This window comes from Mercenaria mercenaria, chromosome 1, assembly GCF_021730395.1.
Source record: "Mercenaria mercenaria strain notata chromosome 1, MADL_Memer_1, whole genome shotgun sequence".
Lineage (NCBI taxonomy): Eukaryota > Metazoa > Mollusca > Bivalvia > Venerida > Veneridae > Mercenaria > Mercenaria mercenaria.
In genome coordinates, this window is record NC_069361.1 from 841,209 (window position 1) to 867,509 (window position 26,301).

The 26,301-nt window shown below is 35.8% G+C and overlaps 1 protein-coding gene across 1 annotated transcript in view; it reads left to right on the forward strand.

Annotated features, from left to right (window-relative positions):
• LOC123545198 (cadherin-23-like) overlaps positions 1-24,637 on the forward strand; it is a 47,006-nt gene extending 22,369 nt beyond the window's left edge. The window contains exons 5-19 of the mRNA XM_045331541.2: positions 897-1,063; positions 3,361-3,531; positions 3,810-3,928; positions 11,234-11,393; positions 12,654-12,812; positions 13,640-13,768; positions 14,703-14,822; positions 16,307-16,489; positions 16,852-17,048; positions 17,640-17,889; positions 19,274-19,594; positions 19,937-20,117; positions 21,752-21,876; positions 23,401-23,430; positions 24,256-24,637. Coding sequence (XP_045187476.2) covers positions 897-1,063; positions 3,361-3,531; positions 3,810-3,928; positions 11,234-11,393; positions 12,654-12,812; positions 13,640-13,768; positions 14,703-14,822; positions 16,307-16,489; positions 16,852-17,048; positions 17,640-17,889; positions 19,274-19,594; positions 19,937-20,117; positions 21,752-21,876; positions 23,401-23,430; positions 24,256-24,287 — 2,344 coding nt within the window. The 3' untranslated portion in view covers positions 24,288-24,637. The remainder of the gene's footprint in view (positions 1-896; positions 1,064-3,360; positions 3,532-3,809; positions 3,929-11,233; positions 11,394-12,653; positions 12,813-13,639; positions 13,769-14,702; positions 14,823-16,306; positions 16,490-16,851; positions 17,049-17,639; positions 17,890-19,273; positions 19,595-19,936; positions 20,118-21,751; positions 21,877-23,400; positions 23,431-24,255) is intronic.
• The last annotated feature ends 1,664 nt before the right edge of the window (positions 24,638-26,301 follow it).

Below are 26,301 nucleotides of genomic sequence, written 5' to 3' on the forward strand. Positions count from 1 at the left end.
AAAGTCTTATAACCTTGTAGTGTTCACATGATATGATGTGTTTGTTGTTGTTCTTGTTGTTTTTCTGTTATTTTTGTTTTTTTGTTTCTTTTGTTTGTTTGTTTTCTTTGGTCTGGTTCTGTTATTACTATTTCATGAAGACATAAAAACAATAGTATTCCTTTTTAAATGTAATCAAACGCTTTCTCATACTTTCCTCACATACACGATTTTAGGGGTGTGTGTGTGGGGGGGGATGGGGGTTGTGCGCGGATTATTCTTTAACCACTTGTACATGCTATCTTAAGATATTTTCTGGATTAGATTTTAAACAGCTTTAGATTGTACTATATACTGTTTAAGTCACTAAGGATTTATTTATTCATAAAACGTTATTTCAATTTATGCCCTTCACTTCCTCTAAGATCATAATGTATACATTCATCCTAAGTAAGTTACATGTTTAGGAAGAACTTATACATTATTATATAAGAGGACCATACGTTAGACTGGCTCTAGCGAAAAATGTTATTCTCATGAAATTATTATTATCATAAATTATTATTACTATTATTATTATATTTCAATATTGGTTTCGCAATAATTCGTCAAAGACCTGTTATAGAATTTGATCTTACGCATAGAACAAACAAAATACAACAATTATCTCTGTATATCTGTATTTTATTTTTGATTAAATTTCACCCATTGTATAGTTTCTTACCAGAGAAAGGTTTCTTTAATGTTTTTAATGTGAAAATACCAAATACATTTTAATTAATATTAATGTCATTATTTCGCTGAATAGGTACATCATCAGTACGTAAGATTTGTCTACTTAGAGTGAGTTCACAAATACTGTATACATGTGTCAGGGTCCTATGCTGCCCCTGTTTTAGTTATGGGAATATATTTAGGTGGTCGCAGGGTGGCGATATCATCACTTACAAAGGAGGTGGAAAAGAAGAAGACAATAATTGGCTGTTGCAATTGAGTTTAAATACTGTCGGCGACACGCAAAACTGGGGCGGTGCAGCTGACGAAGACGATCGTTCCTATGGAATAAGGATGGACGCTCTACCGAGTAAATATAACTTGTAGAAAATGGGACTTTTTGTTTATGTTATTTATTGATCGAGGTATAAAATGAACTTTGGGCTTATTCTTCATACCTTAATCCCTTTACAGGAACCTCATTTTGTACTTCTGTATTCAGTTTTCGGATCTAACTTTTTTAAATGTTCCTTAATTTCCGGTTTAGATATTGATAACAGCAAAAAAAGAGAACCAAAGATCGAAATGTTAGTAAGAAACAAGAAAAATACGGAGGATTGGAAATAATTGAAATTAAAAAAAAAGTCTTTATAAAGAAAAGAGAGATGTACTGATATGAAATTGTAGTTTATATCCAGGTATGGGACATCTTGGGTGTGTTTAGGTGTATGGCTTCCGTGCGAACTTTAAAGAGACATATATTTTCGTGCTTGATTTCTGTTGGGTGGGTGTCCTTTATACCTTTTATTACCTCTAACTGACACAGACACTTGGGGTCAGGAACCCCGCCCGCCCCCCCCCCCCCCCCCCCCCCCCCAACCACCTCACATACAAACCTCCTTGTCAGCTGTTAGCCGGTACTTTTTTAACATTATAACACGTACTGAGCGTAGGTGACGATCATAAAACGGGTTTTGTTACAATTTCAGCATGTTTTAAAAATGCACTTTTTTACCACCAATGCTCTTGAAAATTAAATTTTGGCATCTGTAAAACTGGCACTTGGAACATTTGCTTGCGCTGACAGCCCCGCTTTGTACCGTGCGTGTCATAAAATGGGTACCAAAATTAAAACGCTTAAGACTATATTTAACCAGATCATCACTTCCTATGATAAAAGTGCAATTTTGGTACCCGCCTACGATATGCACAGTAAAAGCAGGGATCAGTTCGCAGGGAAGTGTTCCATACAAGGAGAATTGATCAATTTATGAAAATTATTGATTTGTGGTTGGAACCCAAATGTCAGTTGTCAGGACCAGTGTCATTTGACGGAATGGTTACAGAATCGTCAATTGATACCAAGGATTCATAGGAAGGTGCTAATTAAAAGCTAAATCGTCTATTGTTTCCTACTGTCTATTACATCTTTACTTAAGAGCATTGGTAGTATAAAGTGCATTTTAAAACATGCTGAAGTTGTAACAAAACCCGTTTTGTGATCGTTACCTACACTTAGTAAGTGTTGCAATACTAAAAATAGTTGGCAGGGGCGGCGGGTGAGAGGGGGTTGGGGTCCTGACCCCAAGTGTCTGTGCTAACTGAATGTTTGTTGTCCGTGTAAAAAATCTGTTTTTCCTTTCCTTGCTGTATAGCCCTACTTTTACGCATGCAGCCTCAATACTAAAAAATATCACTTTCATGTTTAAAACGTTCGTAAACGTTTTAAACACTTTGAAACCGGGTTCATATTCTTTCTACGACATTTCATGTCTGACAAAGTTTAATCGTGAAAAGGAAACTCCTTGTTTCTTTTAAAAGATTCCCCCGATTGGGTATTAAGGAAACAGATCCTCTTATTCCTAATTCGAATAAGCAATCGAGTGTCCTTCTATTATTTATTAAGCGCGATTTGAGAGACTTAGAGAAACTAAGTGTTATAAATGTAACAGGGACCCGCTTCACAAAAATAACCGTTAGTTTAATACAGGCTTCCTCTTTAAGCCCCTTTTTGCGACAGATTGAAATGTACCATTTCCATAAATATTTTTTTAACGGAAAGATATATTCAATGTATAATTGTACATGTCATTTGCTGAAGGTGTGGTACACAAATATTGTATATTACTTCTTAAACCGGGGTGTCACGCTTTTATGTCGGTAATGGGCCAGTTAGCGTTTTGACATCTTTAGTTATAAGCAAAAAGAAGCTAAACTGTGGGCAAAACATGAAAACATTGAAAGTTAATCAATAATAGTATTGTATATAAGTGTTGCTGCTTATAGACCTGGGCCCAGTTATTCGAAACTTTAACGGGCTGTTAAACTAAGCGCCTGTTAAATTTCGATTAAAGACACTATACTCGGTGGGAAGTACTAGCACAACGTTTTAATTTCATTGTAAAGACTTTTTGGTGTTCATAATCCTTAACTCATACATTTGTTTTTCTATGTTTTCTAAATTGTTGAAATATAACTCTAAAAGTTAATCAACTGTTAGCTTAATCGCCAGTTAACGTTTCAAACAACTGGGTCCTGTTTGCTAAAGTGAGTCAGACATGGCGACTACACGCCAAAGTGAATAAACTATGCGCAGCGTAAAGATAATATGTATAATTATATTTTAGAAGTTAATTTCTCACTTCATTCAATACAAGTACATTTCAGATAATAATCCACAATTTACAAACTTACCTGACACGGTCTCCATCATTGCTTCAACTGCTTCCGGTACTTCAATATTTGATGTTAGCATTGACGATATTGACACGGACGATGTGAGTACATTGAGCTTGTCTATGACAGCGAACTCGGACTACAGTTTTGATCCGTCAACGTGTAAGTTTCCACCGTGTCACCGGTCATATTGTAATTCAAGAAATTATACAGCAGATACTTCGTTTGATATTGATACCGATACCGGTACTAAGAAATCTTACTATGTAATTTTATTCTGACTTCAATTTGTACCGGTCGCATACTAAGATCTGTAATTATTATTCTACGATTCCGGACAAACCGACTTTTCAGTAACTTCAGCACCGCGTTTATGTCTTTCACAAAATCGTATACAATTAGGTATATGTTGATAATATTTCTGATGTCCTGTTCCGTAGATGAGGTATCCACGGCCAATACGTTCACCACCTCCACTGTTGACAGACTAGAGTTTAAGGTATCCGACCAGTGTGACAACACGGCAACAGCAACACTGACCGTCTCTATCATTAATCAGGTACATACTCCTTGTTACTTTCCTGGCATAGGCAGTGTACTTAACTGGCTAAAACATTCTTACAGGCAGTGTTTGTAATTGTATACAACTCTTTCGCATCCGCAGCTAAAACTACAATCTACTTTAGAAAGTACATCAGAAGGCAGTTGCTATATCTACATACATTTGTTAGACAGTGTTCATAGTTAAAATCCTATTTTAAACAGTTTCTATTACTGAAGATGCATCGACAGACAGTGCCCATAACAGAATATTGCCTCTGAATGAATACAACTGTAACATTTACATGCTGTGCGTGACCGACAGTACATTTATCGGATAAATAGTGTAGTCTGTATAGATAGTATCCGTAACTAAGTATAATTTTAAGAAAGTGTCCTCAGCTAAAATGATGTAAAGGACAGTGTCTGTAATAAAAAATATACTATTAAGCATTTTTCATAACGGAAACATCTTGTTAGACAATATTCATAGCTAACATTACACTTTAGAAACTGTTTGTAACTGATGTTCATTAATAGAAAGTGTCTGTATCTGAAAACAACCGTTAGACAGTGTCTATAGCTAAAGCTGAAATTTAGACCCGGTGTCTATATCTGATGGCATGTTGACAGACAATTTCTCTTACTGAATGTAACTGTAAGCAATGATCGTAGCTAAAACGTATCGGTAAGTGAATGTAGACCTTCACTGATGAACAGTGTCCGTAACTGAATGTAGGCCTACATTGATAGACAGTTTCCGTAACTGAAAGTAGGCCTACATTGATAGAAAGCGACCGTAACTGAAACTAGGCCTACATTGATACACAGTGTCCGTAACTGAAAGTAGGACTACATTGATACACAGTGTCCGTAACTGAAAGTAGGCCTACATTGACAGACAGTGTCCGTAACTGAAAGTAGGCCTACATTGATAGACAGTGTCCGCAACTGAAAGTAGGCCTACATTGATAGACAGCGACCGTAGCTGAAAGTAGGCCTACATTGATAGACAGCGACCGTAGCTGAAAGAAGGCCTACATTGATAGACAGCGACCGTAACTGAAAGAAGGCCTACATTGATAGACAGCGACCGTAACTGAAAGTAGGCCTACATTGATAGACAGCGTCCGTAGCTGAAAGTAGGTCTACATTGATAGACAATGTCCGTAACTGAAAGTAGGTCTACACTGATAGACAGCGACCGTAACTGAAAGTAGGTCTACATTGATAGACAGCGTCCGTAACTGAAAATAGGCCTACATTGATAGACAGTGTCCGTAAATGAAAGTAGGCCTACATTGATAGACAGCGACCGTAACTGAAAGTAGGCCTACATTGATAGACAGTGTCCGTAGCTGAAAGTAGTGTCCGTAACTGAAAGTAGGCCTACATTGATAGACAGCGTCTGTAACTGAAAGTAGGCCTACATTGATAGACAGCGTCCGTAACTGAAAGTAGGCCTACATTGATAGACAGCGTCCGTAACTGAAAGTAGGCCTACATTGATAGACAGCGTCCGTAACTGAAAGTAGGCCTACATTGATAGACAGCGACCCTAACTGAAAGTAGGCCTACATTGATAGACAGCGTCCGTAACTGAAAGTAGGCCTACATTGATAGACAGCGACCCTAACTGAAAGTAGGCCTACATTGATAGACAGCGTCCGTAACTGAAAGTAGGCCTACATTGATAGACAGCGTCCGTAACTGAAAGAAGGCCCTCATTGATAGACAGCGTCCGTAGCTGAAAGTAGGCCTACATTGACTGACAGTTTCCGTAGCTGAAAGTAGGCCTACATTGATCGACAGTGTCCGTAGCTGAAAGTAGGTCTACATTAATGGACAGTGTCCGAAACTGAACACGATTATTAGATTTATACCAAAGATACATTTAGGTAGCGTGAAGCAGAAAGTACAGTGAAACACCGCTCGCTCGAGGTCGCAAGGGGATGAGCAAAATGCTCGAGTTATTCATGGTTTCGAGCGGCCCAAACATTAACCAACGAAGAAACTTGAAGTTTTATTTTACCAATTGTCATCGGGACAACCTTTCATCAATAATTATCTCATTATCAGATCAAATATTCCCCGACTATCTTAAATGTTTAAGATAGTCGGGGAATAGACCACGCAATTCTCACGGCGTGCGAAAATTTGAAATTAATCGATACATTCTGATCGCTGAAGCTGCGAAAAATTTTGACACCTCTGCTCGAGTTACCCAGAAGCAACAAAGAGTAAATTAATACACAGGGACCAGGTGTCATGCTCGAGCGATCGAGTTATCGATGCTCGACCCAGCCATGGTAATTTCACATAGAAAATAGAAGGAAATCGGCCGGGACCACATGAATTGCTCGAGCGAGCCAGGGTGCTCGAGTCATCGATGCTCGAGCGAGCGGTGTTTCACTGTATATAACCTAGTTAGTGTTAGTGTTTCTAACCAAAGATACATTTTAGATTCTGTGTCTGTTTCTAGAAATGTATTGACAGATGGTGTCCGTAACTGAACACAACTATTAGCTAAAATTACAATAAGACAATCTTTGTAACTAAGGGTAACATCATCAAGTATTTTGTTTAATTGCAACCTATAAGTAGTAACAAGCTGACTAGTCATTTGCAAGCGCCAGATTCTTGTTAATTCATCTTTCTGCCAACAAGGTTTCCTGTTGTTTCAGCCTCGGGTATTAAGCAAAACAGCATCTTGTTAAAATTCTGCCTCACGTTATGAATAGCCTAGCTTCATTTATAGCAGCGTGAAATATTGTAGAAAACTTAAAGTATCTGATGGCTTAGCTTTTAGCATATATAACTGGCTTCCTGTTATTTCAGCTACGGTGCGATATTTCAGATATGATGTGTAACAGACTTAATTTCTGTTATTTCTGCTACGGTGTGATATTTCAGATCTGGTGTGTAACAGTTTTGGTTTCTGTTATTTCATTATGGTGCGATATTTAAGATCTGGTGTGTAACTGTCTTGATTTCTGTTATTTCAGCTACGGTGTGATAAAAATGTCTTGATTTTTGTTATCTCAGCTACGGTGTGATATTTCAAATGTTGTATGTAACAGCCTTCAATTCTGTTATTTTAGCTTCGGTGCGATATTTCAGATCTGGTGTGTAACAGTCTTGATTTCTGTTATTTTAGCTACGGTGCGATATTTCAGATCTGGTATGTAACAGCCTTGATTTCTGTTATTTCAGCTACGGTACGATATTTAAGATCTGGTATGTAACTGTCTTGATTTTTGTTGTTTTAGCTACGGTGTGATATAACTGTCTTGATTTCTGTTATTTCAGCTACGGTGCGATATAGCTGTCTTGATTTTTGTTATTTCAGCTACCGCGTGATATTTCAGACCTGGTGTGTAACTGTCTTGATTTCTGTTATTTCAGCTACGGTGTGATATTTCAGATCTGTTGTGTAACCGTCTTGATTTCTGTTATTTCAGCTACGGTGCGATATTTCAAATCTGGTATGTTACAGTCTTGATTTCTGTTATTTAGCTACGGTGTGATATTTCAGATCTGGTGTGTAACAGCCTTGATTTCTGTTATTTCATCTACCATGTGATATTTCAGATCCGGTGTGTAACAGCCTTGATTTCTGTTATTTCAGCTACAGTGTGATATTTCAAATCTGGTATGTAACAGCCGTGATTTCTGTTTTTTCAACTACGGTGTGATATTACAAATCTGGTGTGTAACAGCCTTGATTTCTGTTATTTCAGCTTCCGTGTGATATTTCAAATCTGGTATGTAACAGTCTTGATTTCTGTTATTTCAGCTACGGTGTGATATTTCCAATCTGGTATTATTAGCCTTGATTTCTGTTTTCCAGCTACGGTGTGATATTTCCAATCTTGTATGTATCAGCCTTGATTTCTGTTATTCCAGCTACGGTGTGATATTTCCAATCTGGTATGTATCAGCCTTGATTTCTGTTATTTCAGCTACGGTGTGATATTTCCAATCTGGTATTATTAGCCTTGATTTCTGTTATTCCAGCTACGGTGTGATATTTCCAATCTTGTATGTATCAGCCTTGATTTCTGTAATTCCAGCTACGGTGTGATATTTCAAATCTGTTATGTAACAGCCTTGATTTCTGTTATTTCAGCTACGGTGTGATATTTCCAATCTGGTATTATTAGCCTTGATTTCTGTTATTCCAGCTACGGTGTGATATTTCCAATCTTGTATGTATCAGCCTTGATTTCTGTTATTCCAGCTACGGTGTGATATTTCCAATCTGGTATGTAACAGCCTTGATTTCTGTTATTCCAGCTACCGTGTGATATTTCCGATCTGGTATGTAACAGCCTTGATTTCTGTTATTCCAGCTAAGGTGTGATATTTCCGATCTGGTATGTAACAGCCTTGATTTCTGTTATTTCAGCTACGGTGTGATATTTCAAATCTGGTATGTAACAGCCTTGATTTCTGTTATTCCAGCTACCGTGTGATATTTCCAATCTGGTATGTAACAGCCTTGATTTCTGTTATTCCAGCTACGGTGTGGTATTTCCAATCTGGTATGTAACAGCCTTGATTTCTATTATTTCAGCTACCGTGTGATATTTCAAATCTGGTATGTAACAGACTTGATCTCTGTTATTTCAGCTACCGTGTGATATTTCAGATCTGGTGCGTAAGTCTTGATCCTGTTATTTCAGCTACAGTGTGATATTTCAAATCTGGTATGTAACAGACTTGATTTCTGTTATTTCAGCTACAGTGTGATATATCAGATCTGGTGTGTAAGTCTTGATTCCTGTTATTTCAGCTACCGTGTGATATTTCAAATCTGGTATGTAACAGTCTTGATTTCTGTTATTTCAGCTACCGTGTGATATTTCAGATCTGGTATGTAACAGAATTGATCTCTGTTATTTCAGCTACCGTGTGATATTTCAAATCTGGTATGTAACAGCCTTGATTTCTGTTATTTCAGCTACCGTGTGATATTTCAAATCTGGTACTTTACAGCTTTGATTTCTGTTATTTCAGCCACGATGCGATATTTCAGATCCGGTGTGTAACAGTCTTGATTTCTGTTATTTCAGCTACCGTGTGATATTTCAAATCTAGTGTGTAACAGCATTGATTTCTGTTATTTCAACTACCGTGTGATATTTCAAATCTGGTATGTAACTGTCTTGATTTCTGTTATTTCAACTACCGTGTGATATTTCAAATATGGTATGTAACTGTCTTGATTTCTTTTATTTCAGCTACGGTGCAATTTTCAGATCTGGTGTGTAACAGTCTTGATTTCTGTTATTTCATATACCGTGTGATATTTCAAATCTGGTGTGTAACAGTCTTGATTTCTGTTATTTCAGCTACGGTGCGATATTTCAGATCTGGTCTTGATTTCTGTTATTTCAGCTACCGTGTGATATTTCAAATCTGGTATGTAACAGCCTTGATTTCTGTTATTTCAGCTACGGTGTGATATTTCAAATCTGGTGTGTAACAGCCTTGATTTCTGTTATTCCAGCTACCGTGTGATATTTCAAATCTGGTATGTAACAGCCCTGATTTCTGTTATTTCAGCTACCGTGTGATATTTCAAATCTGGTATGTAACGGCCTTGTTTTCTGTAATGTCAGCTACCGTATGAAATTTCAAATCTGGTATGTAACAGTCTTGATTTCTGTTATTTCAGCTACGGTGCGATATTTCAAATCTGGTATGTTACAGCCTTGATTTCTGTTATTTAGCTACGGTGTGATATTTCAGATCTGGTGTGTAACAGCCTTGATTTCTGTTATTTCATCTACCATGTGATATTTCAGATCCGGTGTGTAACAGCCTTGATTTCTGTTATTTCAGCTACAGTATGATATTTCAAATCTGGTATGTAACAGCCTTGATTTCTGTTATTCCAGCTACAGTGTGATATTTCCAATCTGGTATGTAACAGCCTTGATTTCTGTTATTCCAGCTACGGTGTGGTATTTCCAATCTGGTATGTAACAGTCTTGATTTCTATTATTTCAGCTACCGTGTGATATTTCCAATCTGGTATGTAACAGACTTGATCTCTGTTATTTCAGCTACCGTGTGATATTTCAGATCTGGTGCGTAAGTCTTGATTCCTGTTATTTCAGCTACAGTGTGATATTTCAAATCTGGTATGTAACAGACTTGATTTCTGCTATTTCAGCTACAGTGTGATATATCAGATCTGGTGTGTAAGTCTTGATTCCTGTTATTTCAGCTACCGTGTGATATTTCAGATCTGGTATGTAACAGAATTGATCTCTGTTATTTCAGCTACCGTGTGATATTTCAAATCTGGTATGTAACAGCCTTGATTTCTGTTATTTCAGCTTCCGTGTGATATTTCAAATCTGGTACTTTACAGCTTTGATTTCTGTTATTTCAGCCACGATGCGATATTTCAGATCCGGTGTGTAACAGTCTTGATTTCTGTTATTTCAGCTACCGTGTGATATTTCAAATCTAGTGTGTAACAGCATTGATTTCTGTTATTTCAACTACCGTGTGATATTTCAAATCTGGTATGTAACTGTCTTGATTTCTGTTATTTCAACTACCGTGTGATATTTCAAATCTGGTATGTTACTGTCTTGATTTCTTTTATTTCAGCTACGGTGCGATTTTTCAGATCTGGTGTGTAACAGTCTTGATTTCTGTTATTTCATATACCGTGTGATATTTCAAATCTGGTGTGTAACAGTCTTGATTTCTGTTATTTCAGCTACGGTGCGATATTTCAGATCTGGCCTTGATTTCTGTTATTTCAGCTACCGTGTGATATTTCAAATCTGGTGTGTAACAGCCTTGATTTCTGTTATTTCAGCTACGGTGTGATATTTCAAATCTGGTGTGTAACAGCCTTGATTTCTGTTATTCCAGCTACCGTGTGATATTTCAAATCTGGTATGTAACAGCCCTGATTTCTGTTATTTCAGCTACCGTGTGATATTTCAAATCTGGTATGTAACGGCCTTGTTTTCTGTAATGTCAGCTACCGTATGAAATTTCAAATCTGGTATGTAACAGTCTTGATTTCTGTTATTTCAGCTACGGTGCGATAATTCAAATCTGGTATGTAACAGCCTTGATTTCTGTTATTCCAGCTACGGTGTGATATATCAGATCTGGTATGTAACAGCCTTGATTTCTGGTATTTCAGCTACGGTGCGATAATTCAAATCTTGTGTCGACGGCCTTGTTTTCTTTTATTTCAGCTACGGTTTGATATTTCAAATTCTGTGTGTAACAATCTTTTTTTCTGTTATTCAGCTCTTATGATTAACTACGTATTGTTGTGTTATTTCAGCCACCAGTTATTACCAGTCTACCAGCAGCAGAGTCTGTGAGCGAGGACGAGACAGCTTTAACATCACTACACACGTTGACTGTGACAGATCCAGAGGGCAGCACCGTCACGTGTTCGCTAGCAAGTTCTTCACCATCTTCTACCTCCTTCTCAGTAGCAGGTATGTCAAGCACATATAATCTGTTTGAAATACGAAGTTTAAACCATGTACTTTGTACCAATTTACATTTAGCGGTTACATAAAAAGATGCGTACTGAAGTGCAATATTTCCGTGTACATGTCAGATTGTATTTTTAAGATTATAAGAAAAAGTACACTTTTCCCCCGAAAATATGCTGCCAATACTGGTAGTATTGTATGTATAAAATTGAATTAATAATATTTCCATAACTGCTAAATATTCTGAGGTTTTTGATAATTTGGACGATTTCCAATACCACAAAAATATATGGCATCCTCACGTGAGTTCAACACCCCGAGTGAGACTCGAACCCACATCGGGGAGGGGCAAGTAATTTAAAGTCACTGATATTACCCACTCGTCCACGGAGGCCCCTGTACATGTGTACTTGTTGCAATGTTACAATTTCTATGATGTTTAAGAGTCCTGTTTAGTATAAAATATATACAGAAAGAGTGGATATAATATCCGTTATAACTGTGTTATACTGCAAGATCAGCTCAAGAGTAATTATATTTGCCCTATATATCTATATATACAAAACTTTGTTGCAAGCATGAAATATAATAAAACCTACAGAAATATGTATTTTTTTCACTTGCAGACAATATAAATGTAAATTAACACTACTTTAAAAAATATTTAAAGATATAAGTATCCGGTATCGAAGTTGACAGTTTTGTATTTATAAAAAGTCAGTAAACATATTTTATTTGTGTGTGTTTCAAGTCATTCAGACATATTAACTTGTAATGCAATATGTTCTTTGGCTACTATAAGGTAGACTTTCTCGCATGTACCTTATGTTTTGTACCATTATACATATAATTCGCAGACATTTTAGACAATGTCAAGGGATTATTTGAGTAAGAAAACACAATTTAGTAAAATTATATATACTGGAGAATGGCCATTTTATGTAAATATTAATTATTGTAGTTTTCTTGAATATGACCAACGATTCAAAAACCTGACATCTTGATTTTAGATAACTATAATACATTCTTTTCAAAAATGATTTCAAACCAAATGTACCCGGTATGTGCGTTGAAAATTATGGCCCTTAATCTGTATTTGATGAAAATACCTGGCATTTGCTTCTTGTTTATTGCTCAATGTTAGACATGTATTTAACATCAAATCATGCGTGTTGTAAAATATTTATTTTTTGTTTTTCATTCGATACGGACGACTAACTTTAATGTATACTACGTAATTCTGTTGCTCTATTTTCGCAGGGAATGTTATTTACAGCAACGCCAATCCTGGATTCGACTTTTCCACAGTTAGTTCATATGCATTAACAATAGACTGTACAGACGGACAGTACTCAGACACCGGCACATTTACAGTGAACATTATTCAAAATGTTCCACCAGTTTTCCTTAACCTACAAAGTAAGTGTATTTGTGATTATGATTCCTTCACTTTTTTGAATAAGAGTTGTCCTCGAGTGATCATGTGTCTTTATTATTATTGTTATTTATTAGAATGTGAATCTCATGTTTATGCTTTGTACATACTCAGAATTTAATAATAAACTTGGAAACTTGTGGTGTCGATGTAATAAAATCCATCGTTGTGACGCAATTCATTGATCGCTTGGATGTGTAATTGTTACGCGCTGTTACCGTGTCGTGTGTTCCTAATCCCGACTAAAATAATTTTGACATATAAAACATTTTTCTGCACGTTTTCAGTAAACAGTCATATGCTGTATGACCATTGTGTCTTGGGCTGACGACACAAAACATGTTTTTAGGCCAGACAAAAGTGTAGAAATATAATTTTTGGTGTGAATACAATGATATTGTCATTATAATACGTTACAATCAATATATCAATTGATGCTAATTTTTGAACATTTGTCTCTACAGACATTCAATATATCAAAAGACAGAAGGAATTTTGTTTCATTGTTTTTGTATCAGAAAATTGCTGTCATATGCTGCTGTCGTTTCGTCTCTGCATTTTAAACAGTTTTTCTGTAGGTATTAAACGATAAGGAAGAAAACCCAAAGATATTTCTTGGTTTCATCCTGGTGCATCCTCAATATAGTATACCTCTTACAAAGGGTACAGCTCTTTCATAAAACAAGACTTCCTACATATGTATTACTGAATCACCGCATAATTTATTGCAAGGTAAAGGCAAACATATTGATATCATTTCATGTTTACATAGCGGGAAATGTCACCAGAAAACTGATTCTGTTTACTTCAGATTCTACAAGTGTTTCAACAGAAGACACCCCCGGGACCAATGCATTTACTGTTCTTGTCAATGACACAGACGATCTTACATTTTCCATGACGTGTGATCCTACTCCGTGCCCATTCCAAATATTTGATTGTAAGTTTTTCTTTATGAATAAAAACGACCTGAAACTATAGGCCTAATACTCCGCGTTCTTTTGTAATATTTAATTCTAAATTATACTGATTTCCCTTAACCTACACAATTGCATTACTCATATTATTCTATGTCCATCCGAAACATTGAATTGTAACATTCGTAGTTTCTTGCAAGGACATAATGCCTATGTATAATGACATGATGCCTCATGGCAATGACATGATGACACTGTTCAGTAATAGGATGTGCAGAGGCATTTTATCCAGATGCAATTACATCGAAAACATTTAAGATTTACGTTTCCTGTCTTGTTCTTCATACATTTAATAAATATATTTGATAATCTCTCAAATTTTCAACAAATATTCAATATTGTATCTATTGAATAATGTCAGTACAATATGTTTTCATTTGTTAACAGATAGTTCTTCTCTAACAACCGAAGGTCTAAGTTCGATACCCCTCGCTAACAGTGCTACAGAGGTCGTTTAAGATATAGGGTGAATTGCAGATGAAGATTGCAAAATGAATTTAACAAAATTGCATAGGCTGCGTTTTCCCTGTTGGATATTCATCCTTGTTGTTTTGATTTTTTTGTCGTCAGATTCCACTAATTTCAGTAGCATCACATGATGACGTAACGCGCATCATCGTGATGACACAGCGTTGTGGAAATATTCAAAATACCGTTACATTTCAGTACAAACTTCTTTGTTCTTGTAAAAAGCTATTATAGTACACCCCTTGTTTTTAATGAAGTACGTTTTTGATAAGAATTAATTGTAACCGCAGAAGTGGAATTATCAACTGCATTTTCTATAACTAGATATAGATATGTTAAAAATTCAATAAAACATAATAGAACTGGCTCTAGTGTATTTTATCATGAAAAAAAAACAACACCACGTTGACAATAAATTCTTATTTCCAGCTGGACAAATACAGATATCAGACTACATAGATCATTCAACGGTTGGTTACGATTTGTCTATAACTGTTAGTGATGGAAGAAATACAGTTGGCCCTAACATTCTGACAATAACTATATCAGGTATATCTACTTGTATTTCTAATGTTCCCTGACAGCAAAAGATCCCAACAAATACTCTCTATATAGTTTTATTAAAACAAACGAATAGTGTGCTGTTAGTTCATCCTCTGTTAAGCAGACTAGCCGTGTTGTGGTTATGCCACTGACCGTTCCAAGGGGGTTGCTGTCTTCCATCGTATGTTTGTCTGTTCGCTCAGTCTGTGTCTATCATTCTACTTATCTTTTATTTATGTATGTGTTAGACTGGCCATGTATGTGTATGTGTAAGACTGGCTATGTATGTGTATGTGTTAGACTGGCTATGTATGAATGTATGTGTTAGACTGGTTATGTATCTGTATGTGTCAGATTGGCTATGTATGAATGTATGTGTTAGACCGGCTATGTATGAATGTATGTGTTAGGCTGGCTATGTATGAATGTATGTGTAAGACTGGCTATGTATGTGTATTTGTTAGACTGGCTATGTATGAATGTATGTGTTAGACTGGTTATGTATGTGTATGTGTCAGATTGGCTATGTATGAATGTATGTGTTAGACCGGCTATGTATGAATGTATGTGTTAGGCTGGCTATGTATGAATGTATGTGTTAGACTGGCTATGTATGGATGTATGTGCTAGACTGGTTATGTATGAATGTATGTGTTAGACTGGCTATGTATCAATGTTAGACTGGCTATGTATGAATTTATATGTATCAGACTGGATATATATGTGTATGTGTCAGACTGGCTATGTATGTGTATGTGTTAGACTGGCTATATATGAGTGTATGTGTTAGACTGGCTATGTATGTGTATGTGTTAGACTGACTATGTATGAATGTATGTATTAGACTGGCTATGTATGTATATGTGTTAGACTGGCTATGTATGAATGTATGTGTTAGACTGGCTGTGTATGTGTTAGACTGACTATGTATGAATTTATGTGTTAGACTGGCTATGTATGTATATGTGTTAGACTGGCTATGTATGAATATATATGTTAGACTGGCTATGTATGAATGTATGTGTTAGACTGGCTATGTATGTGTATGTGTTAGACTGACTATGTATGAATGTATGTGTTAGACTGGCTATGTATGTATATGTGTTAGACTGGCTATGTATGAATGTATGTGTTAGACTGGCTGTGTATGTGTTAGACTGACTATGTATGAATATATGTGTTAGACTGGCTATGTATGCATATGTGTTAGACTGGCTATGTATGAATATATATGTTAGACTGGCTATGTATGTATATGTGTTAGTCTGGCTATGTATGAATGTATGTGTTAGACTGGCTATGTATGTATATTTGTTAGATGGCTTTGTATGTGTATGTGTTAGACTGGCTATGTATGAATGTATGTGTTTTGTTGAATGAGGTTTAGATTGCCAGTTGTTCTACTCAAAACAAATGGAAAACTGGATGTTTGATGCATACATTGTTAGATTAGATCAATTTACCGTGTCTTTATGTCTATATAATTTCAGATATCAATGACCCTGTCAGTATTTCAAATCTTCCTTTGACTATAACAGTAATCGAGAATGCGGCGATCGGGACAACTGTATACACCGTTTCCTATAGCGACTTGGACACCTCTCAGACACACACAATTTCAATGACGTCATCGCCAACTTCCGGACTTACCTACTTCAGCGTAGATTCCACAAGTGAGTTTTGAAAACTTTAATTAAAGAAACATCTTATATTTTCGTCAGATCGAATCTTGACCGAATGCAGTCTAACAATGAAACAATCTGTTAGTGCGCTAATATAAACACAATCTTTCGTTGACATGATTTGAATCGGTTTATTCAACTGATATAATTTCTGTCAATCGATTATCATATAATATTGATTTTTTTATTAGATGGCGTCAAATCTGACGTCGCTGGTTTTATTATTTACTAATTGATCGTTTTATAGACTATTGGTTTCAGCATAATTTTATACAGCTAAAATATTTCCGTTTATTCTGGCTTCCAAGCTGCTTAATAATTACATGTAGTTGCATATTTCTTGTTTGCTACAGGTGGTGAAGTAACTTCTACAGGTGCGCTTAATTTCGAGACTCTGGCTTCTCTAGGAACAACAACATTTGTCTTCGATGTCACAGTTGCTGATCCTGTTACATCGGATACTGAAAGTCTAACGGTTGAAATAGTAAATGAAAACGAGGCGCCATCCTTCAGTCAGTCAAGTTATACCATATCAACAACAGAGGGAACAGTATGTCTCATTTCACACCTATATATTTTTTAACCAATTGGATTTTTTATTCTATCACGTGATAATTACGTGACAATACAATAGTATGAGGTGATTAACAGTGTTTGATACAAACTGAATTCCACTGGACCCGTTCACAGCAGTAATAAAAAACAAAGAAAAATATCAAGCAGGGAACGCTTCGCCTCGTCTAAAAATAGGTTATTACTGCTGTGTACAAGTCCAATAGAATCCAGTATTATACTAAACAATAACCTCATATTACCTGTATTTCATGTATTGCTAGCGCTCTCCTTGAACAGGATACATGTACATTTGCATTTTCTTTGCTATTTTCTACGAAAACAATGTTGAACAAAAATTGCACTACGCTGAATTGTGCTCCATTTTGTAAAATTACTCAGAAATGAAACAATTCCATAATCACAATACTTGACCCCTGCGATACTGGAACAGACGCGACACTTGAAATATTTTACGATGAATTGGTATTTTCAAAATCAAATGGAACAATGTCGTATTTCCAGCGGTACTTTTTTAAGTTATGCAAAATGTTGTAAATCAATATGAAAGTTATTCTTTCATAATCAGGCAGGAACAGTTATCGGAACACCATCATTTGGTGTAACGGATCCGGATTCCGGAGATACAGCGACCTTAACCTTTGACTGTGGATCAGACACAGGTTACTTTTTAATGGACTCTTCGTCCGGGCAAGTGAGTTTTCAGTCAGATTATGACCTGGACGCCTCTTCCGCACCGCCGACAACAGTCACGTGCACAGTGACGGTTACAGACAGCGGAGGACTTACTGATACATGCACACTTACTATTACAATAGGTAAGTTTCACCTTGTTTCTGTACATATTCACGCACACGCGTTTTGTCTTAACACATTTGCTTCCATACTTATTTGTCTACATACATTTTCAAGCATTGACAGTTCCCTATACAGTATTACATTTGCTACTTACTATAGGTGCTTCCATGTACAATGTTCGTATATACTGTATTACATATTTCTGTTGCAAATACTTCCTTACATACATTTTTGTAACATAGATGCTTTCCCGTATACATTTGCTAGCATAGATGCTTCCCTTTATATACATATGCTAGCATAGGTGCTCCCCTTTGTGCATTTGCTTATATAGATACTTCTATATATATTTTTACTACCATAGTCATTTGCCTACTTACAGCATAGATACTTCCCAGTATACGTTTGCTGGCATAGGTGATTTCTTTACTTCCGTATATACATTTGCTAATACGGACACTGCCATATATTAGATATATTTAATAGCACAGATAGTCCCCTATATGCATTTGCTAGCATAGATACTTCCTAATATACATTTGCTAGCATATATGCTCCCCCGTATAGATTTTCTAGCACAGTTCTTTTCATATATATATATATATATATTCCAGCATAGATATTTCCCTACATTTATTTGCTAACATATTTGCTTCCCTGTATACATTTTCCAGCATAGATATTTCCGTACATTTATTTGCTTACATATTCGATTCCCTGTATACATTTTCCAGCATAGATATTTCCGTACATTTATTTGCTAACATATTCGATTCCCTGTATACATTTTCCAGCATAGATATTTCCCTATATTTATTTACTAACATATTCGCTTTCCTGTATACATTTTCCAGCATAGATATTTCCCTATATATTTATTTACTAACATATTCGCTTCCCTGTACATATTTTCCAGCATAGATATTTCCCTATATTTATTTGCTAACATATTAGCTTCCCTGTATACATTTTCCAGCATAAATAATTCCCTATCTTTATTTACTAACATATTCTCTTCCCTGTATACATTTTCCAGCATAAATTATTCCCTGTATTTATTTGCTGACATATTCGCTTCCCTGTTTACATTTTCCAGCATAGATATTTCCCTATATTTATTTGCTAACATATTTGCTTCCCTACAGACATTTTCTAGTACATCCCTGTATGCTAGCGTAGGTATTGCTTTATGTATATTTGCTTCGATGCTTTTACAACTGTGTATACATTTTTGTACTTTTCTTCCAAAGGTAATTCCCTATATCTGTTTAATTTCATAGTAACTTGGGCTTGTACATGCATTGTCCCAGATACTTACCGTTATATCTATGAACATTCTATTCATCATATATGTCTTATAAATGATCAGTGTAAAATTTATCCGTTTTTGTTTCCTGAACACAGCTGACGAAAACGACAATTCACCAATATTCTCGCCGGCAACATACAGCTTTTATATTAGTTACTACGCTGTTGTCGGGACGTCAGTTGGTACAATTACTGCCACGGACGCCGACACTGGTGCTTACGGGGTCATAACATACACTTTAGACCAGAGCAGTTTATCAGCAGAACATTTTGCAGTTAGTAATACTGGTGAAATAACGGTACTGCAGACACCACGGGGCAGTGCGTTAGGATACGCTACGTCAGTTACGTTGACGGCGACGGCGTCAGATGTAGGAGCACAGTCGGACACGGCAACTGTTGTCATCGTTATTTCAGGTACTGTATAATTGAACCAATAAAAAATACGGATATATCTAACTAGATACATGTGCATGATAGAATACGTAATGAGATAGGACGACTGGTATCGTTCAAGTATGTCTTTAGTCGTGCTTTATTTTTCTTATAATTCTTTCCTGCCATTGTGTCGGCAGTATGTACGCAGAGAAGGCTTCTGGAACGACCTGTAATGGCTTCTTCTTTGTATAGCTTTATATGTCGTTTGAAAAACATTTAACCCCCTAATTAAATGGCTTCTTTAAAATAAATATTTGCACCATAATATTGACTACATGTAGTTTCCATTCCAATTTTATGCCCTCTGAATATTATATTCAGACACGACCACAACAAGTACGACAACAACTACAGACAGATATCGTAGCTTCTTGGAAGACTCGAGGAATATTGCTTGGCTTTCAGCTTGTATTGTCGTACTGCTAGTCAGCCTTGGTGTTCTAACTTATGTAATTTTCACGTGTCATGGTGAAAATGGTTGTGCACAGTTTCGCAGGACTTGGTAAGTAACATTTAAGTCGTCCCCACATGTCTGGATAAATGTTTTACGCATTGTTAGACAGAACTTTGTATGTATCATTCACTTCATTCTCATCAACATCCGCGCAAGAATATTTGGTAATATCACGTGACAATGGCCAAAACCATGTGATATGAAAATGGTACCAGCTTGTCAATGCCTAGCAAATATGACTTTTATTAACAATCACAAGAGCAATCTTTAGGTGCCGTGTGGCGGCTGTAAAAACTCTCCCCGTTCTTGGATTCAGTGTTGTTATATTTTCTGGTTCTTTAGGATTATTGTGTCCATTCAATAGATGCGTAACAGAGTTCCGCTTAAGCCGGTGGTAGGGGATGTGTGAGAGGGGTTGCATATTTTATTACTTCTCATGAACAGATTCAATCAAACCGAGTCTGCTATTATTCATTTTTGCTTGTATTCTATGCTTCCAAGAGATCTTTTTATAGGTTTTATTATTTATCATTACAAACAGGCAAATTGGCAGTCATGCCTTGACCTGCAAGGAAGTGTTGAAGGCATTCATTTTAGGTGTGCTTAATAGGATTACTCACGGTCTGTCGTTCGTCTGCCTGTCCGTCGTTCTTCTGCCTGTCCGTCGTTCATCAATATTTTTTCAAATTAAATATTCTCTGAATCCAAATTGTAAATTGAGGATATTTTATCTACATCTACCTTGACGGTCCTCTTTTAAACTTGTTTAACCGGTTAAAGGGTTCACAATAGCTAAAATAAGAAAAATCTTCAAACGAGTTCTCCTCAACCCAGAACGCTTCACCATTTATATAGGTGGCTAAGCGGATACTATAAACTCCTCTTGTCGGAAATTGCTAACCTTATTTTTAAAATAATGTTACGCGAATGACCATTGGACGTCTCAGTACCAGGTATGATTATTAAGATTCATCAAAGAATATGGCCGCTAGAAGATATGTCCACATTTTCTTATATGTATATAGTAGAAACTGTCAGCTGACCGGATTTAAAAATAAGTTTACATCATCTCCACTTAAATGTCTGGTCCAGTTTGAAAATAATTTCACCGAAATATTTCTTGGGTGTCCTCTTCCAAGACATGGCTTGCCCACTTTCGATATGATTCAGATGTGGCCCTCCTTCAAGACTGTTCTCATTTTTCAGAATCCTGAAAGCATGACTGCTAGTTTCCCTGTATGTGTAAAGACGGATTCTTGTCAGAAACGTCTGTCGGTCCGATTTGTTGCCCTTCGCATTAGTCCGATTATTTCACAGAAATGGTTCTTGAATGACTATCTACTAAAATCATATTATTGTTATTTGTAAAAGTGCGTGACCACCAGAGGTTAGGGTTAGGGTTAGATTAATAAAACTTCAAGTGACAAGTCCTGTACGATTTTGAAATAATTTCAGATATGTTCCCTAGGTGACCCTCGATTAAAATTGTCAAATTCAAGAGGGAACAATGGATGGCGCGGTGGGTCTAGTTTTACGCATACGGCTGTTTGGTAAACTTTGAATATCTTCCCATTCTGGAGCCATTATATCATAATTAATCATTTCGATAAGAACTTGCAAAATGAATACGTTAGGGCTTCTTTTTTTCTGATAATTTAATGCGGAAGCTTGAAATTTTGCAGTTGCAGGAAAAATAAGAAAGGATTACGTCACCGGAAGCCGAGGAGAAGGAACTATTCAATAGATTCATACACAGAAGACAGAACGCCGGATATGCGTAACAGACGTTCAAATAGTCCGACATTTGGTAATGTGTGTTTTAAATTGACTTTTACACCAATTAAATGTTGTGACTGGACATTTAGTGAACGTTGTAACTTAGTTAATAATGTTTGATAAACGAAAACGTGAAACGTATAAATTACTTTCTATTCTAAAATTCTTTTCCCTATTACGGATGTTTACCTAATAAGGAGAAAACAATCTCAACTGACGGCAAATATTGGAAAAATATGTTAACAACCTCAACTAAAACGAAATGTCTTGCCAACGCGCTCATCTATGATTTAAATATATTTTTATACAAGGAACTAATGTAAATTAAAAGTAAAACTGAAGCGATTCCGAGAGTCCTATTGAGTTAAATGCGAGATCGGTTGTAAAAATAAAAATGGGCTCGTCAACTATTGAATTATATTTGAACAGCGAACGATACGGTGAAAGCCTGATAACTACTGATTGAAATATGATATAAATAGCTGATATTAGGTTCTTCTTTAAATCATAACCATATCTATATTGGATTTTGTACAGAATTTGTTCTGTGTGTTTAAATTGATATATGGACATGCCGCATTAAAGACAAGGAAAATATGTTAGTTGATTATGTAAATATACACATGGCTAGAATCGACAATCTTAAATAAATAAAAACAGTTTACATACTTTTAGAAATATCATATCCTGTCAAGGTTGTAGATGTATGCTAAATACTATATAAATATTTGATCCAATTGTTTCGCAAGAAGTGGTTTTTCTTGGTTTTTCTTTCCAAATAAGACAATTCCGAAAGTGTCGTAATAACAACTTGTTGCCAAAAAACGATTTTGATGGAATGTATTTAAGGCTATTAACTTTTGAAAACTTTCGATGTTTGGACACCATTGTGGCTTTCAGAACATCCTGGTAAGTATGAAAAGAATGTTTATGTAAACATTCCAGTAACTTTTGAAAAAAACATTTTTTTCGAAATTGTCATGTGCCAAAAACAAAGGGAATATCGCATTTCGCCCATAAAATAAAACGTTTCAAAACATTTTCAATAAAGATCCCACTACCATACCTGAAGTCATGTAGGAAGTGTAGAAAGGCGTATAACTTCTGTTTGTTGCTAAAAGTGCAAAAATTCAAGGTATCGTTGAATCAAACGTTAGGTCCGAAACTTCGGTACACGTGCTTTATCAAAACCTGAGCTTATGTTAAATAATTGCTTTACGTCTCAGACGCCGTTTGATATGTATAATGAAAACCTTAACGCACCGTTACAAGTATTGATGGTTTTGCCACTGAACGTTTAAAGGCGGTGCCCTACTGTGTTCTTTTATTTGTTTGTTTTGTCTTTGTGTGTGTGTGTGTGCGTGTGTGCGTGCGTGCGTGTGTGTGTGTTTGTGCGTGTGTGTGTGTGCGTGCGTGCGTGTGTGTGTGTTGGTCGTGTGCGCGTCTGCTTGCTGAGTTTACGTTTGGGGAGGCTGCGTTTATAGAACGTGGCTTTCCCTGTTGGATATTCATCCTTGTTCTTAAATAAAAACAGAATCATTCTTTTTTGTTTCAGTTAGCTCTAGACGGCATCCAGGACCTGTAGGTAAGAACAGTTTGTCAGTCAGGGCAGCATAAGAAATTGAACAGTTACTTTACCGGACTGACAACATTTGTCCCATTTTAGATTTGATTTTGGGTGAGAGAGAAAGATATTTAATGCATTTAATACCCTTCCGTTGCTCTCGCTTGATATCATGAACCATGAATTGTTAGTAAATGTGAGTGCTCCTACATCAGTAGTCCGTCCGTCCGGCGTCAACATATTTCTTGAAACGAACTTTTCATTAAACGCTTGATACGTCTTCACTAAAATTGATCAGAAGCATTCTTTCGTGAACTACCCTTACGTTTGTTCAAATAGTTCCTCTAGACTGCATTTAGAAGCCAAGAGAACGACTTCCTGATGGACAGATAATATCCTTACGAACAGCATGACCATATTGCTATAAGTACAGATGACAGTCAACTGATGCATTTAAAGTGTCATGTTAGGATAGATTGCATATCTTACATATATTTATATTTACTTTTCTTAGGGTATTTGTTTTTATCTTTGCAAAATTGACCTTCCCTATATTGAGATCGTTATGTTTAAGAAGTTAGTACCCAGCTGATGTAAAGCTTTAGTAAGTCTTTAATTTTGGGCACTTTGATCTGAATGCCTCCATCACTCAATTCATTTTCAATCATTTCTTCCTCATTTTGAACCTAAACTTTCCATGTGTTACATAACATGATTACTTTTCCATAGGTAATACATTTTACTATATTCGGGAAAAGTTTGTTTAGAAAGTGTGGGAAAGAAGAACGGACATTCTTGTTTTAAGTCTGTAATTGTAAATGAATTAGTTGTTGCTTCTAATTTTAGAGCTGCAAGGCTGGAGAAGAACTGTGGTTTGAGGTTGGCGACGAAACTTCTACAAGTTATTGTTTATTGTTTGCCCATTGACTGATTCACTATTTTGTCTTAGAAGAGTTTTACCAAATGCCACTGTAGAGTCTCTTTGTGCAAGCAATCCTATATACACTTGCCGAATGTAAAACAGTGTTGTACAACGAGTTCACTGGTATTGTTATTAAAAGGAACTTTCGAATTCTATTCGAGCAGATAAAAATAATGCTTTTCTGGCCTTCTAAATGATATTTTCATAAACATTGATTTCATCTGTCTCTTTTGATTGCATTGTGTTTCTAATACCATTGACTTCTATGCATAGAATACATTAAAAGGAGTTTATCTTTCAATTCAATTGATTTTCAAACTCAACTCGTAGTATTGACACAAGTGATTTATATATATAATGGACTCGATGAATTAGATCACAGAGGATTGTTTGACATGTTGGTTAAAATAAGGGTTAAAATATTTTTCATAACTTGTGAAATGTAGGAAAAAAAGAATTTCGTATCTTTTATTTCCTCTTATTCAGTTATTATATATTCAAACTAGTTACATGGCATTAAATCGTTGACGCAATATGTAAACATTATTCATAAGATATTTGCGAATGCCGATTGCAATATAAATATACAAATGTTTATTTGTAAAAATGGAATTATTTAGTTTGCTTAACTTGTTGATGTAAATCATAAAGCAAATATTTTTCCGCATATTTACGGTCGTTTTTTGAGTCGTTCTTTATGTTAATACAAAAGTCAATGTCAAGTGTGATGATATTTTTCATTATACATATTTATTGAAAAAGTGTATTTATGTGCTGTTGGCCGAGGTCAAGATCAATATCTTGTACAACAAAGGGTTTTTTTGTATCATACTATAATATTTTGTTTGGGTCAAGGTGAATGCGAAACTCGTGACTAGCGCGTCATACTTCTTGCTTGACCTTGGTGTTTTTACCAAACACATGCTCTTCCGTTAATACGTAGAATGCAGAAGTCGCTTCAAATACAGTATGTAAAGACACTGTGCTGTGTTCCCGTACCTTTCGTGGTATACCTTTCGTGCTATATCTTTCGTGATGCAATATAGCGAACATTTCAGAAGTCAGTTAAAACAGTGTCACTTAAAACCATATTGCTGACATGAAAACGCAACATACGACAGTCATTAAGAAGTATAACGTTGTAACTCATCAGCGCTACTTGATCGATGCTAACCCGTTTCCGCCAGTGCATTAACTTAGATGCAATGATATTATTACATGATTGCTTTAGTACATGACGAGTTCAAGTAAATAGAGGATATTACATGAGTGTCTTTTTCATATTGAATTTATTAAACGAGTTCAATGAAATGATAAAATACGAGGCGCTGCCGAGCATTTAATCTATATTTTTTCAACGAGTTTAATCAATTCAATCTAGAAAGTCCCATATGTAATATTCATTTTATCACATGTTAGCTTTTCCTGCCGAAACATCAAAAATTTCTTTAACTACTTTCTTTAACTAGTATAACAAGTCAGTTTGTCTTTGTAGTATAAACTTATTGAATGAACGAGGGCAAATAGTTAGGATTATTGACCGGAAAGCAATTCAGTAAGTGTTTTATTATTCGTAATTGTTTTCTTCGAGATTTGACTTTAGCTAAGCAAAATTTAGCGTTGAGCTATGTTACTTGTACAAACTATGAACTGATGATTTCTATATACATTAGTAAAGGAGTCATGTAATAAATATTGTTATGCCTTCTTTATTAAATTGAGTTGACACGCTTGAATGAATCTCAATAGGACATCAAAGTAGTGGGAAACAATTTTAATATACTATTGGCACCCTGTTAGTAAATAAAATCTGTAAAATGATCCTTTGGAAGCAAAAAATGCAACCAAGAAGAACAATAGCAGACTTGGTTTGATTGAGTCTGTTCTCTCACGCGCCTAGCACCGACTTAAGCGGAACTCTATTACACATATGTTGAATGGTCCTAAAGAACCAGAAAATATAACAACAC